The sequence below is a fragment of the Coturnix japonica genome, chromosome 3 (assembly GCF_054131305.1).
Source record: "Coturnix japonica strain WE chromosome 3, WE-NBRP24, whole genome shotgun sequence".
Classification (NCBI taxonomy): Eukaryota; Metazoa; Chordata; class Aves; order Galliformes; family Phasianidae; genus Coturnix; species Coturnix japonica.
Window position 1 is genome coordinate 25,241,260 of NC_140665.1, and position 15,085 is coordinate 25,256,344.

A 15,085-nucleotide genomic window follows, 5' to 3' on the forward strand; every position below is an offset into this window, starting at 1 on the left:
TACATAACTGCTATGAAGCTTTGTCACAGGGCTTTTAGCAAAACAGAACCAGACACCTGACAGACCAGACATAATTTAACCAAAGCTACTTAAACAAAGCACAAAGCAATAAAACTAATTAGCATAAGTCACTAACAATTAAGTTTTTCAAAGGAGCAGCCTACATGCCCAAATGCAAGTAACATCATGAATCAGTGAAATTTATATTAATAACATTTTCCAGAATAGTAGTACTTTCTTTACTTGTGTCTATTCCCTTCAGAAGTGAGTTCTTACAGATTTATTTAATAAGACACAATTATGACTCCTAGGGAACCTTCAAATTCACATTCAAGTACTCTACTTTCTAAGAATATAAAATAAGGGGTGATGGTTTTCACTTACTTAATACATCTATTTTCCAAGTGCCTACAACATGCAGGTTGATGATTTGCAATATTACTTCACAAAGGTTAATATTTTAAGATCATAATTTTATGAATGCTTGCTTATATAATTGAATTTGCTGTTCAAAAGCTTAAGACATTAACTACTGCAATAGTATAACTTCCTTATCTGCAGTAAAGTAAATGCAATAATGAAGAGTGTAAGGAACATGCAAGGAATTTGTGAATGTGAGTGAAAAGAAATAGAGAAAAAAAAATGGACAAAGCTCCATCAGAAATACATTTTTTTTTTTATCTCAGTAAGAAAGAAAGGAAAAGAGATAAATCAGTAAATGGCAAAAGCCAGCATAATCACAGAGTAGAATCACAGAATGGTTTGGGTTGGAAGGGACCTTTAAATTCATGTAGTTCCACCCCCCCTGATAATGGTAGGGATACCTCCCTCTAGACCAGGCTGCTCACAGTCCAATCCACAACCTGCCTGGGCAACCTGTTACAGTGTTTCGCACCCTCACAATAAATAATTCCTAATATCTAGTCTAAATCTACCCTCTTCAAGTTTAAAACCATTTCCCCTTGTCCTGTCATTATCTGCCCATATAAAAATATAAGTATATTTAACATTTGAAAGACATATTTGTGAGTTAAGTATTATTTAACATCATTAAGTTGCTTCATTACATAGGACAGATCTTAAATATTTTACTAGTTGGAAAAGTACTGAAAGCACTCATTTGTACTATGACAAGCAGAGTGCAATTGAAGGTCTTTGTATTTCAGGCAAGTATTTGTCAAGACAGACTACTTCCCTTCGGCCAGTAAAAAACACAAAACAAAATTAGTGATAAGGGATTAAAATTGAAGCTTTTACATCTATTAGAACTTCATACTTTGACTAACAACATTTTAGAAATAGCTTTCTACACTTGTTGGTATCTGACAACACTTAATCTCTGAACAGCATTTAGTATAAGTCAAAATATATAATCCATACTTTGAACACTGAACCTCTGTGCCTTCACTGGTTCTTATAATAGAAACCCATACTTTGCTTTTAAATTATAAGAAAAACCTTCTCTACCATGCTTCTTAGTCTAGATTGGCAACTGCTCAGAAACTCAACAAAACTTAGTGTATTTATGCACCGAATAATACTTAAAGTACTGCATTACCTGAATGTGAAATCATGGCCATAAGCATTTTTTTTCCTTTTTCTCTCAAGTTTGAAAAAGAATTTGATCCAGCAGTTTATTTACAGCTGATGCACAGTTTTCGTGTCCTTCCCAAACTTATTTATTTTTAGGAGTCACTTAAGGCAACCGTGCATATAACAAAATTCTTAAGCATTCCTCCTCCATCCTACAAAACTGTTTTCCTCATCATATACTATTTTTTTCTCCTTACATGCTAGTACACATCATCAACTGTGTTAGAGTAATTATCTTTTGTCTGTTAATGACAAGCTCATGAGTACAAAAATAATACTGTACTATTCAGGCGTGGTGCATGGAAGAGGAAAACAAGCAGTAGTAGAGGGCTAGTGCTTTCCACTGTTACCTACCGCAGTTCCTGATTCAAGACAGCATCAAGGGATTTTGGAGTAACTTCTCCATTTTACAGAAAGATGCAAACTGTAAAATTCCCCACAAGAAAGTTGTGTCTCTTTAATAACATTTTGGAGAAAGACATTTAATTTCTATTTATTTTTTCCACAGAGTTTCTTCAATGACTTGCAACACTGCCTTGAAATCTGCATATGTGACAAATTTTTGCAGAGGAAATTTCACCAAGAATTAAAATGATTTTGTCTAAAAGAACATGAGATATAAATGAAAAGAGGTTTTTTTTTTGTTTAATATACATCTAGTTAAGATTTTAAGCTTGGTGTTTTTTGTTTTTTAAACAATTAACAACTCACAATTCTGAAAAGCACTAGACCTCAATTAGAGAAAAGTCAAGATAGCAATATCCATGTACCCCTTCAGAGGATTCAGTGCAGAACATTTAGCACTGAACAAACACTTTGGCAACACTATGGTACAAGAGGGCATAAGGTAACTCAAATTTGGATCATTCTGAAGAGATTACAGGTTTTTGAAAGGAGTAAGCAGAGGAGAAAGGGAGGTTATGTTTTCATTTCATACTTAAAACATTACCTCCCAATTACCTCCCTTGTTAATCAAAAACATTCTGTACATTCCTTCATCTTGGAATGTAATCAGTAAAACAGACCTATCTAGCTCTTTAAAAAGATTTAAAAAAAAATAAAAGTGAGGTAATAGGTTGTGAATCAAAGTGTTCCCTTCCATATAAGACATCTGTGAGGGGGTAGGGGAAAACATAACTTTTAATAAAACTGCAGAGAAGTAATCAAATGCTCTGGTTCAAAAGGTAGTAGCAAGAATGTACATGGAGATCAAGATTTGTCCTTGTGGCATTTAATCCTACTCACATTGTGCAATTTACCTCAGTGCGGTCAGAGCAACCACAACTCTACTCCCACTACATGGAAAATTCCAATCAGGCTTAACCGAAACTGCTCAAAAGCCCAATTAGAAATCTTCCTCTTAAACCCAGCTCTGCTTGAATAACTGTCCATTCTCTTGCAAACAGAGTATCCCGCTCATCATCTCAGAGCAACATATGAATGCCGCTTTATTGGGATTGAGCCCTGCAAAGTCAGAAAATCAATGATGGATTATACCCACCCTTCCTCTCTCCTTACTACATAGAATCATAGAATTACCCAGGTTGGAAAAGACCTTGAAGATCATCAAGTCCAACCGCAGCCTGACCAGAACCCTAACTCTAAAAACCCTACACTAAATCATATCCCTGAGTACCACATCCGAACGGCTCTTAAACACAACCAGGGATGGCAATTCAACCACCTTCCTGGGGAGCCTATTCCAGTACCTAACTACCCTTTCTAACCTAAACTTAATAACCTAACCTAATATCTAACCTAAACTTGCCCTGGCGCAACTTGAGTCCGTTTCCCTTCATCCTGTCATTTGTCACTAGTGAGAAGAGACCTGCCCCACTGTCACTGTAAGAATCTTTCAGGTACTGGATAAGCACAGTATTTAACCTTGACAGTGTTACAGCAAGATAAATCTGAAAATGTCCCAGTAAACTATGGCAATTAAATGATATAATTGCATTGGGCCACCATGTAATTATATATATACATAGACATTATATACTACATTGAGCAATTCAAAGCAGTGGTTACTATATACAGTTTAATGTCTTGATGAACAAGGCCTTTGCCTTCAGGTTGCCTCTTTGATCCTAAGTGGTTACCTCACAACCACCTTCATTACTGCCTTCTAAAGAAAACTAAATGACAAGGAAATAATTTTATTCTAGTTCATCTGCTCCTGTTGAAAGGAAAATCACAAGGGAAATCACAGCACAAATAGCACGATATTTATCTTTCCCAGATAAATCACAGGTATTCGTTCCAGCTGATGCAAGTGACTGAAAATATTCATAGTATTCACAGAACAAGGACAAAAGAGCTTTATATACGGAAACACAGTCAGAAATATCACACTGAGCTATCTCAGTTCCTCCATTCTGCAGAATCCCTGGAATTGTCCCCTGGCACCCATTAAAAATGTCAATGCATTTGCTAAATAATCCAACAGAAATACATGTCTGTGCACCCAAATACAATTTGCTGTTAAATAGATAGGCATTTTATTTTATTTTAATGCCAAATGCAACGGAAAAGAAATGTAGAAAACACTCTCCTCCACACTACTCCTCTTTAAGAGCACAGTCACTAAGGGTGGACGAAAGAGATCTAATGACATGGGTGTCTTAAATGCTTCAGGTTTTTCTTTTAATGATTTTGATGGGTTTTTCTCCCCACCATCATCTGAAAAGTTTTAAACAGCCACAAAAGGTAACTAAGCGTGGTCACTGTTGAAGAGTTATTTTGCTGGGACTCAGACTTGCTAAATGTAGCAGTCGTAATACAAAAACAAAACCCAAAGATGTAACTGGAACATTACCAAAGTTTAATGTATTACCAATCAGAAATCATGCTGAAACACTCAACCAAGAAATAAAAAAAATAAACAAGCGCACTTCAGTGTAGTGACACAGGCATTAAAGATTGAGATTGAAACAATGTAACCAACAAATGCAGTTTTAACTGTTTATCCAAGAAGCATTTCAGATTCAAACATGGCAGAAAAACATTTTAAATCAGTAAATACAGTGCAATTAGAAAACTCTTACTGTAGGTTTTTCAGGGTTGCTTTTTTAGGTTATTTATTCCTAAGAACCCCATAAAAATGTAAGTAGAGAGAGATACATCACACTGGCAGCCAAGAATAAGCAGACATAACATAAATATCAGTTCAAAATAAAAATCAGGAGATCTGTGGATAGAAACATCTTTATCTTGTTTTGCTGAATAAATAAAGGAAGAAGATTTAGAATGGAACTTTCTTAACATACTATTCTGAAGCTTTCACAAATATAGCAAGACTTCCTCTCAAATTACTAATTATGCTTATTTTCCCCATCCACAATAGTCCTTCCCCCTTATGAGGCACTACAACCCCAGAACAATGGCACAGAGAAAAGCCAAAATATCTGTTGACTCTCTCAGTGTAAACATCACAGAAGCAATAGTTACACTGTATAAAATCTTGGAAAGTTATCTTAGAAATAGATTACATATAGGATATGTCTGCCTCTATAAAGCTAAGTACATATTTATGTGTATGTATGGATATGGAGCTGAACTAAATATTAATCTTTACAACAATGAGCTACCAACAATCATTTTGCAAGCCTGAAAAAAAATCAATAAAAAATAATCAAGAAATTCAGCAATACAAGACTTGTTTTACAAAGCTAATCAAGCTCATTAGTTTATATCTATCCTTTATTTGGCAGGAATTGAGTTCTTGCAGATGAAGATCTGTGAACAAGTGACACAACAGCTTGCATGATTTGAAATTCTTTCCACTTTGCTAAAACAAGAATTAATAAGGAATGGAAGTACAACCAATCATCATCAGAGTTTTTCCTTTAAGAATTAAAGCTCAAAACTGAAGAGAAGCTTTAAAAGACATTTTATTACACAACAAATAAACACAAAGAGTAGAAAGAACTCATATGAAAAAATACCAGAGACCCATCTTACCTTATAATATAGGGGACAAATGGTGCCATGCTGAGTGCTGAGTAAGTGCCATCCATTGGAGATGGATACAGCTTTCCAAGGATTAAAAGCAAAAGGAACAAACTTGGATGGATTTTCATTTCTTCATCTTCACTAAATAAAAAAAGCAGGAAGATGCATTCGATGAGAATATCATCCTTCATGCTGGTCTTGAGACTCTCCCACATGCACAGTGCTCTTCTGCATTTCAAGGAGGTCATGGTAATAACATACAAAATGCTGGTCATGATAATAACATACAAACCCTACCAGGGTCAAACACGGCATCCAGTTCTACAGCAGTACTGGGAATCCCTCTATGAAGGCAACTTAAGGCTGTGCCACCTTTTCTTTCCTATTTTAACTCAGTTTCTTCTGTCCTTAATAACAGAGAGCTGCCCTTGCTTCTAACTAAAATTAAACACCAGAACAGGTAATGTCTCTCATAGAACTGAACAACTGAGAAAGCTGAGTTACAAAAAGATGTTTTAAACAAAGTCTTTCTCAGTCTGAAAGGAAGAAAATGTATATTTGGTAAATAGCAGGGTTAGATTTAAGAATAGTTATTGTCATTAACACCAAGCATCTATTTTTCATGCTGAAAAATCAACCAGAAATCCAAGACAAAAAACAACAATTTGTTATTTAGTCAGTGAGTTAAAATAAAATAAAATACAATCCTCAATTTGCATTGGGTAAAAAAAAAAACAAAAAAAAAAACCCCAAAACATTCAAGGACAGTATTTCATGCAAGTTCCTAAATTTATCTAGTGATTACACTGTCACCTTTTGAAATGTCAAGTAAAACAGAGTGCTACATGGAATACATGCATCGTTTTTGCCCAGAGCAGAAACTGCAAGATTCAATGATTGGCAAAACTCCTCTTTCAACTTCATTGCAAGCCATTAAACAGACAGCTGAAACTCTCCTCTAAATCAGCTCCTGAACTTCTACAGTTTATACCATAACATTTTAAGGAAAAACAAAGCCTGCACTGGTTTACTTTAAAAGTTCATGAACCTGGGGGTAACAGCATCAGCATCATCCCTAAGTACATCATCTAGTAAGGTCAAATTGGAGCTCTCAGACACCATTTGTGGACTCAGTAAAAAGAGATCAAGGACCTTCTACAAATACAGCATATCACAGGCTGGAAAATGGTAATTTAGGGTCGCACAAGTCCTAAGACCTTCTATTCTTTAAACACATTAGAAAGTCTTGTTAAAAATGAGACACTGTAAAACAATGAGTTTCTGTCCAGCCTTGAAAAATATACTTTCTTTTAACATCTGATCCTAGGAATGCAACAGCTCACAGGGAGGAACAAAGCTGCTACTAAAGTCTCAGTAGCACTTCAGACTCCAGAATCTCACTGCAGTGTACAAGTTACAGGGAAAAAAAAGGCTTAGAAAAACAGTAGTAGATCTACACAACCTCAAGAAGCACTGATGAAAACAGCAGCATTATAGTATATGTGACAATTCACTTTAAACTGAACATTGCAAAATTTTCATAGATATCATGTTACCTGTTCAAAGTATTGGCTACAACCTCCAACTGCTTGAGAAGGAAAGGATAAAGACTTGGAAATCGGGAGAAAAACTCTGCTCCTGTCATCCTACAGAAGGGAATGTAGAAGAGTTACAATTAGTTGCACTCAAAATATCAGTTCACTTGGATTTCTGATGCTGCAGTGAATTCAGAGACCAAATGACCACGCACCCACGATGAACTCCTATCAAACAAGACACAGGTTTTTCATTAAAAATGACAACACAACATAACTTAGAGAGTTTACGCACTTCTGTCTGCATGTATACAAACACTTTGTCAGCTAAACTATTCAGATCTTTCTGGAGGAAAAAAAAATAAGTAAAAAGACACAGCATCTTAAATTGCAGCACCATTTTAACAACACAGCTGGACAAGAGAAAGCTACATTTCCTTTGGTGCAGCTCATGTACTGAACAGTTAATAAAGTATTTCTAACATACATTTACTTACAAATGCTCATCCATTATTGATATTGAAAAGTATCTCAGAATAAGAAAACACAAAGAAAACACAGCAACAGATGTGTCTGATCTTCCATCAGCTTTCTTCACAGAGCTGCCTCCAGCACTTGGCAGCAGTGACATTTCCAGGCCACATACTCGTGTAAATATAACAGTTACATCCAAAACAGAACAACATACTGATATCTATCAAACTCATTACTAGCCAGAATCAATACGTCGGTGTAGTTCAAGCCACAACAGAAAATCAATCCAAGCTAAAAAGAGAAAGCAGAAGCCTTCTGTGCTTGTTTTTTAAATAACTTTTTGAACTGATAAAGGATAAGTTCATGGTTCACAGGTTTATTTAGCATTTTCTTAGCAAGAACCACCCAGATGTTAGGTTAAGGAAGTTCTAATTAGACACATGGGCTATGCAGATAAAACAAAATTCCTTCAAAAATAAATAAATAAACAGCCAGCTATTTACGACAAGAAAGCCACATGATCAAGTCAGATTAAGTATATTTTAGTATGACTCCAATACAAAGCTTATGAAAAGCAAACAAGTCCAGGTCTACAGAAATAACGTGTTAAGATGGCAAGACTGAATGTCCATAAAAATAAGTGTCCAAAAAAACTATGCAAGAGTAAATCAGCACACAACAACTATCAGCAATGCTTCCAGCACTGGGCCAACAGAACATGCCTTAGCCATAGGCCACAAAACAAACACAGCAAAAGCAAATTACTAGGTGGAAACAAATGTTCAAACAAAGAGGTACGCACAGGAAGCTTTCTCTAGGTGTGTAAGAGCAATGCACCAAAAGGCTGCTAATGAAAGCATAACCAAGGATTCTGCAGGAACTGTTAAGGCTACAAGATTTCTCTTAAAAAGAGAAAGATTCTTAAGATTTATCTTAAAAAGAGTTAGTTGAAAACTTTCTGTGAATGAACATAAATCCTCCTGATGAGGATTGTTTTAAACACCAATTCTCATGATCACTGGTTATTTAAGCAGAAAAATGTAATATTTTATCACACAACCTCAAAGTGTCTGTCAGCCACCAAACTCAGTTTCCTGTAGTCAGATTTCAAAACTTCAGAGTTTTCCAAGTTACTTAACAGCTTTTCAAAACAACTTCAAGTTTTCTACTCATACCTTATGTAGCAATTTGAAGACAAAAATGTCAGACAGCAGAAAATACGAGAGCCAGGCATGTATGTCAAGTCAAGCAGCATGTGGTAAGACGTAACATATTAAAAGCTTTGTATTAAAAGATGGTATCAAATTTGAACCAAACTGAACATACTTTGCATCTTCACCTCCTGTATCACTATTTGTCAGGAAAAAACAGATGGGGATTAAGTGTTCTATGGAACTCATGGGCAACCTCTTAGAGTCTGAAGAGAGGACTACATGCAAGGTGTACCTCATGCAGCAATTATTTTTGAACACATCCATTTTCAATATAATGAAATTTGGTAATCAAATTTGAATCATTATTACATAATGGAACAGAGTATTCTCAAAAAGACAGCCCTTCATTCATAACTGGTGTGATTTCATACATCTATTTGATAGGGAAAGAAAACAGCAGTTATCAAACTGGGTAACATACATAACCTCTCCCTTGGTTAACTGTTCCACAGATTATGTGATGGGAGGAGGCAGTCTAATGAAAACCATTAGTCAGCAGGTATCTGCAGAAAAGATGCCCAAAGGCACTGTGAGCAGGCTGGTTGTCCAGTGATTGTTAGAAATGGCCTCCAGCTCAGAGGAGAAACAAGAAATGCTGTATGTTAGCAGAAATGCTGTAAAAATTAAAAGGTTTTCTAAAACATACAGCAGTGATTGATGTGTGAATTCACCTGGGAATGTCAAGGCAGAAAGACACATAACTAGAGTAAAACCAGAAAGCAAAACAGCAAGAGTGAGTAAAACAGAGGTATTCAGTCATCTCATTTTTACTTACTGACCCTGCCTGTTGTTCCTGGAGATGTATATGCATTAGGCACGCACAAGTAGCTGCGTACAGTAACTGAGAGTGGAACCACAACAAAAAAATGCAAAGACTAGGATTTCTCAAAAATGACCAGGAACTTGAGCCACCTCTTTTCTATTTCATCCAAAAATACGCTGCTTTGAAAAATGAACTCCAACACTTCATAAACAGACTCATATGAGTTATGTTTCATAAACAGTAAGTTATCCATATCCTTAAAAGAAGGCAAATACTTGATACGCCCATTTTAAAAAGGAATATACCAACAAAACTTGGGCTGAAAAACCAACACAAAACGACAGTTATCAGTTCTCAAGGAATAAACTTTGACCTCCTTTTCCAAATCATATATGACAAAGAATTATAGATTTAAATTAAAAATGTAGATAACTGTTCATTGTTTCCATTAGTCACAAACACAGTTCAAATAAATTTTTGGCAATGTGGCTACCATAATTTAATCCTTAAAATCAACGTCTTGCAGATCACAGGATTTGACAGCTACCCACCCTAAAACTAGAGAAGGAATTGGAAAGAACCTTAAGACACTAATATTTTTCTCATGTCCAGCTGAAATGATTTCATATTGCATCACAGTTCATCTTTCTCAGTGCCACAGGCTGCTCTCTAATAGTAGTTTGTTTTGTTTCCTGCTAGTAACCCAAAAGTAGTACAGTTCCACAATGTAGAATTTCAAATGGGATTACAGATATCTAAGCAATAGGTTGGTGAAAGGTTACTTACTGAAATAGGAAGCAGTGTAATGAAAGAGAAAGATTATCAGTGGGCTGATGATGCTTACAATAAATCCCCTCACCTCAACTTAAAATGTCATCTAAGTATAACCATATAGATGATGGTACTTAGATGATACTGCAGAAAAATCAAGTTGCACTTTTAACTTCTAATAACCCTACACAGTCCTGAGCTGAACAGACTCTTTCCTACCTTTCTCTCCTCCAGAGTCAGGAGGAAAAGAAAGTCAGGATGACAGTATTTCAGATAAATTAGTAAAAAGATACTTTGAAAACAAGTCATGTGACAAAGGACAGAATGTGAATAGCAGAGTAGCATTTGGAAAATAACAGTGAACCAGATGAATTATCAAAAATCAACTAGTTGTAGTAGTAAAATTTAAAACAAAAGATACAAGCGAAGGCAGACTGCAGATCTATAAAACTTTCCCTTGAAGTTCATTTTAAGTATAAACAAGAGTATAATTTACAGCATTTAATTATGTTTCTTAGGAAAAACGCACAGATAAAATTTTTCATTTCTCCAAAATAATAATGAATAGAAGCCTTGATTATATTCTTGACTATCATCAGCTCTTCTATTCAACCACTGCTTGATTTTTTTATTTTTTTTTTTCCCCTTTTGCATTGCTTTTCATGGTAGAATCTTGGGTGGGTTGGAGTAAGGTAAAGATATACAGGCAAGTTTTTATTTCTTCTGTTTTGCTTACAAAGATACTCAGTGTCATCTAAATTCTAGAATCAAATTCATAAAGCCTACTGAAAACTGTAATGTCTCTGGTCATTACATGTAGTTTGACTGAATAGTGATATGATGCCATGTAATGCAAGTAGTAGTATCTGTGTTTATATATGTAGTGTCTTTCCAATAAATTATCCCATCTTTAAGCACAATGAGTGACTTATTTAACTACATTTTAAAACTCACATCTGAAAATAAAGCCATTAATGTTACAGTGTTCTGTTCTAAGCTGTGCTGCACACTTAAGAGAATATTCCAGATTAAAATTCTGCTTTGACACTGGGGCATATGTATCATTTTACTGTGACATGTGTCAGAGATTACCTGCTCCTGTTCTTTCACTTATTTTTCTGAAGAACTAAAGGCTTTGTAACCTTGTATCCCGCTTTTAGCAACTGACATGGTAAAGAACATTTGCAGTAAATCTGTTCGTATTTCATTTTAGGACAGCTGAGATTTAGAGACTACAAATCTTCTGACAGGAACAAGGGTCTTCAGAGCTCACTTTGAATAAAAACGTTGCTAATGTCTCAGGTCAGCTGACAAATGTATTAACGGGTTTGTGACAGATGAAAAAACATGATTATATTTATGAAGGAAAAATAAGACTGAGGAATGAGGGGAAAAAAACCAAGAATATAGGCATACACATCTGGAAAGAGCTTGATCAAGAATATGGTTTTCATGAAACTGTGACAGCCCTCTCTTAATGGCCTCCTGCAAAATCCACTCTGTATCAGCATCTATACTGGAATCATTAACTATAATGTGTCAGATAATACTTTCTGTTAGAAGCAGTAAGACAAAAACAAAATCAAATTTACTCCCTGTAGTGCAAGTACAACCACTGCTGAAAAAAGTTTAAAAACCCACTGTGAATTTCATATCACTGTCATTCAAAATGTCAAATTTATAATAATACACATTCTACACATTTGCAACTTTGCCTTCATTAAAGTATGAAAAATGAAATGCAGTGCAGCTTAACTAAACAAACAGCTTTTAACTGCCCATTCACGTTCTTTCCTTATCACTCACGAAGAAAATTTGTAAAGTTCATTTCCCTATTAGCAAAGACACACTTCGGAAGTATAAACTTCAAAAGAAAACATTTTCTTCAGCTATATAAAATATCACAAAAGAAAAGTGAGATTATGGTAAAGACCTAAGCATAGTACATATGTACTAGAAGATAAATGAGTTATTGCCTCCTTAAAGTATCACTGAAGAATCTGACCGTCAGATGCCTTTCAATGGTAGGTCAGCTAATGGTAGTAAGGTACAGAAAACAGAAATTATGCTAACCAAAGGCAATACTAAAGTCAAACAATGTACCACACTCAACTCAGAGGATAATCTCTATTCTGGATTTTAAAACACAGAAGACAGCAGACTGCCATTACTTGAAAGTGCTGGTGGGGAGAACAACTCTGAAAACCAAGGAGCTTTTCTGGCCTCAAAAGCACAAAGAAACATAGGAAAAATGTTAATATTGCAATGTGCAAAAATGTTAATAACTAGATTGTGCCAACCCACTCTTTACACCAAAAAGGTAACCATTTCCCTAGACAAAGGGGAAATAAAGGAGTTCTATTAACACAGGCTTCCTGAATGTAATTGCGACGCATGAAATGTTTGAAATCTGCAAACAATTCATTCAGAATTTACTTAAAGAAAAAAACATGGCAGCTCCAGCACTAAGCAGAGATCCAGTTCCTTCCTTCTATTCCAAAAAACAAAAAAGACAAAACAGAGAAGCATGCAGCATTCTCAGCATGGAAACATTTGTATGAGGTCCACAAAGGTGTTGGTTTAACAGATAAACATATACAATCTATGCAGTGTCATCCATACAACTGATATGCTGCACTTAGGCTATGTTAGTAGATGAAAAAGCTAAGTTAGAGTGGAAATGGGGCTTAAAATGACACAGAAGAGCATGTGTAGGTTGGTCATCAACGGACCTAATGTACTGTAGAGACCAATATTACTAATAGTTTAACTGAAAAAGACAGTAAAAGAATTAAAGAGTGCCAAAGAAAATCCACCAATGAAACAAAAGTCAGGACTGTCTATAGAGGGGAAAGATTAAAACACTATTCAGATATCTTTGGCTACTGAAATAACAAATACAACATGAAATGAACAACATTCAGAAACACTAAATACGTGACAACTAATTGAAAAATATATTATAATTTAGAATTCATCACCAGAAAACAGTGAAAGGATCCAAGTCTGCATTGTTTTTATGTACTTGGTATCTCAAATCCCTCATCAAAAACAGAAACAAAAAGGGCAGATATGGTTCCATAACACATCAGTACTTGATGTAGTCAACTATAGACAAGGAAGTAATAACGTCGCTCTGCATCTCATAGGACGTAACACGGAATACATCAGAGCTAATTTCTATCTAAGTGAGATGCTTAAAGAACTGCTCACATGACCAAGGGAATAGAAAACAAATTTTCTGAGAGTAGGTTTAAAGCTTGTTTTGTCTGGCAAAATTAACACAGAAGGGGTATATGACTGGCATCCACAAATACATCAAGAAAAGCATCAGGAGAGAACATAGTTATTTAAAATAAAGTACAGTGCTGGCATAAGAATGGATGAGTATTAAATGGCTATGAATATGCTTCAAATTAAGTTTCTTACTACCAAGCAGTAAGTTTCTTGATGAATTTTACTTGGGAAGAGGGCATTCCCAGAGTCTTTCCTCAGCAATAATAGAAAAAAAACAAGTTATTTCTATGAGACCTGATCAGTTCATGAAAGAAACAATATAGCAAGCTTGTTTATTTAAATAACTCAGTGACTGTCCTAACTGTCATGTGTTCCCACAGTTTTGTGACACATCGATCCATATGGAAATTCCATCCCTTGCTTAAACATGCAGTTCAACTGGTGCTGAGCTGGTTTTTCAAAACCTACCCTTCGTGTCTTCAGCCATGCTAAGACCACATGCAAACAGATTCCAAAACACATCACACTGGATGACCACAGAAACATTTCTACAGATCCCTTACAGAAGTTCTGGACACCCAGCAATCACTCTTAGAACCTTGCTTCTATTTTTTTAAAGAAAAACGAAGTCCACAGTGCGTTTCTGAACAGGCAGCTCACACCTTCTTAAACATCAAAACCAAAAATGACTCAAAAAATAATTGCACTAGCAGAATATTATATTTAAAGTCACCTAAGATGACTCCATTATGGTCAGCCCAAGAAGGCAGTCTGTAAATTCCAGGGCAAGCACCATAACATCCATTTGGGAAGAGAGCATGTATGTTACTGAAAGACTCTGAACTTGCCACACTTCAGAGTCTCAAGTCCAGAAAAAAGGTAAATGACACTGAAAACAACCTAAAGAAACTTGTTTGTAAATGCGGAGAGAATCCACAAGTCTGATGAGCATTTAAAGAGATGAAACTCAATCAGATTTGTGGCATTTGATAAAGCAATTCTTGTAATTTTAAAAATACTTTCAGAATCTGTTCCTTCTTATTTCCTACAGAAAGTAGTAGAACTACATTTGTATTATGGCAGCAAATTTTAAAATGAATTGAAAATCATTACACAGATTCAGCTTTACCCAGCTTTCTCTTATGGTAGCTGAAAAAGTACAGCGTGAATAAACAGAGCATTTGGGTTGGACTACCCAGCCCAAGAGGTATTAATCAGTGGCTCAGCATTGGCTAGTAACCAGCGGAATACTCCATGGGTCAATATTGGGGCCTCTTCATGCTTAAACACCTTTTATCAACAACTTTGTTGATGAAGTGGAAAGCATCGTCCACAGACCTGTGGACAATAGTGAATTACAGGGAGTGGATGGAAAAACGAATAGTAAAAGTTCAATCTAGGCAGACCTAGAGAAGCTTGAGGCTTGGGCCAACAGAAAACTCAAATAGTTCTACAAGGAGAAATACAAAGTTTTACACCTGGGTTGAACAACACTGAGGATCAGCAAAGGCTGAAAACCAGCTGTCTCGGTAAGAATCCCACAGCAA

At 35.6% G+C, this 15,085-nt stretch overlaps 1 protein-coding gene across 9 annotated transcripts in view; it reads right to left on the bottom strand.

Moving 5' to 3' along the window:
- Positions 1 to 15,085, bottom strand: part of THADA (THADA armadillo repeat containing) — a 147,614-nt gene that overhangs the window by 85,672 nt on the left and 46,857 nt on the right. For all 9 annotated transcript variants that reach the window (XR_014944581.1, XR_014944580.1, XR_001553893.3 and 6 more), the window contains 2 exons: positions 7,101 to 7,190; positions 5,554 to 5,685 (listed from right to left, as the gene is read on the bottom strand). Coding sequence is in view for 6 of the 9 variants with exons in the window: in XM_015857461.3 (XP_015712947.2) it covers positions 5,554 to 5,685; positions 7,101 to 7,190 (222 nt within the window). In the remaining 3 variants the exon portion in view is untranslated. The remainder of the gene's footprint in view (positions 1 to 5,553; positions 5,686 to 7,100; positions 7,191 to 15,085) is intronic.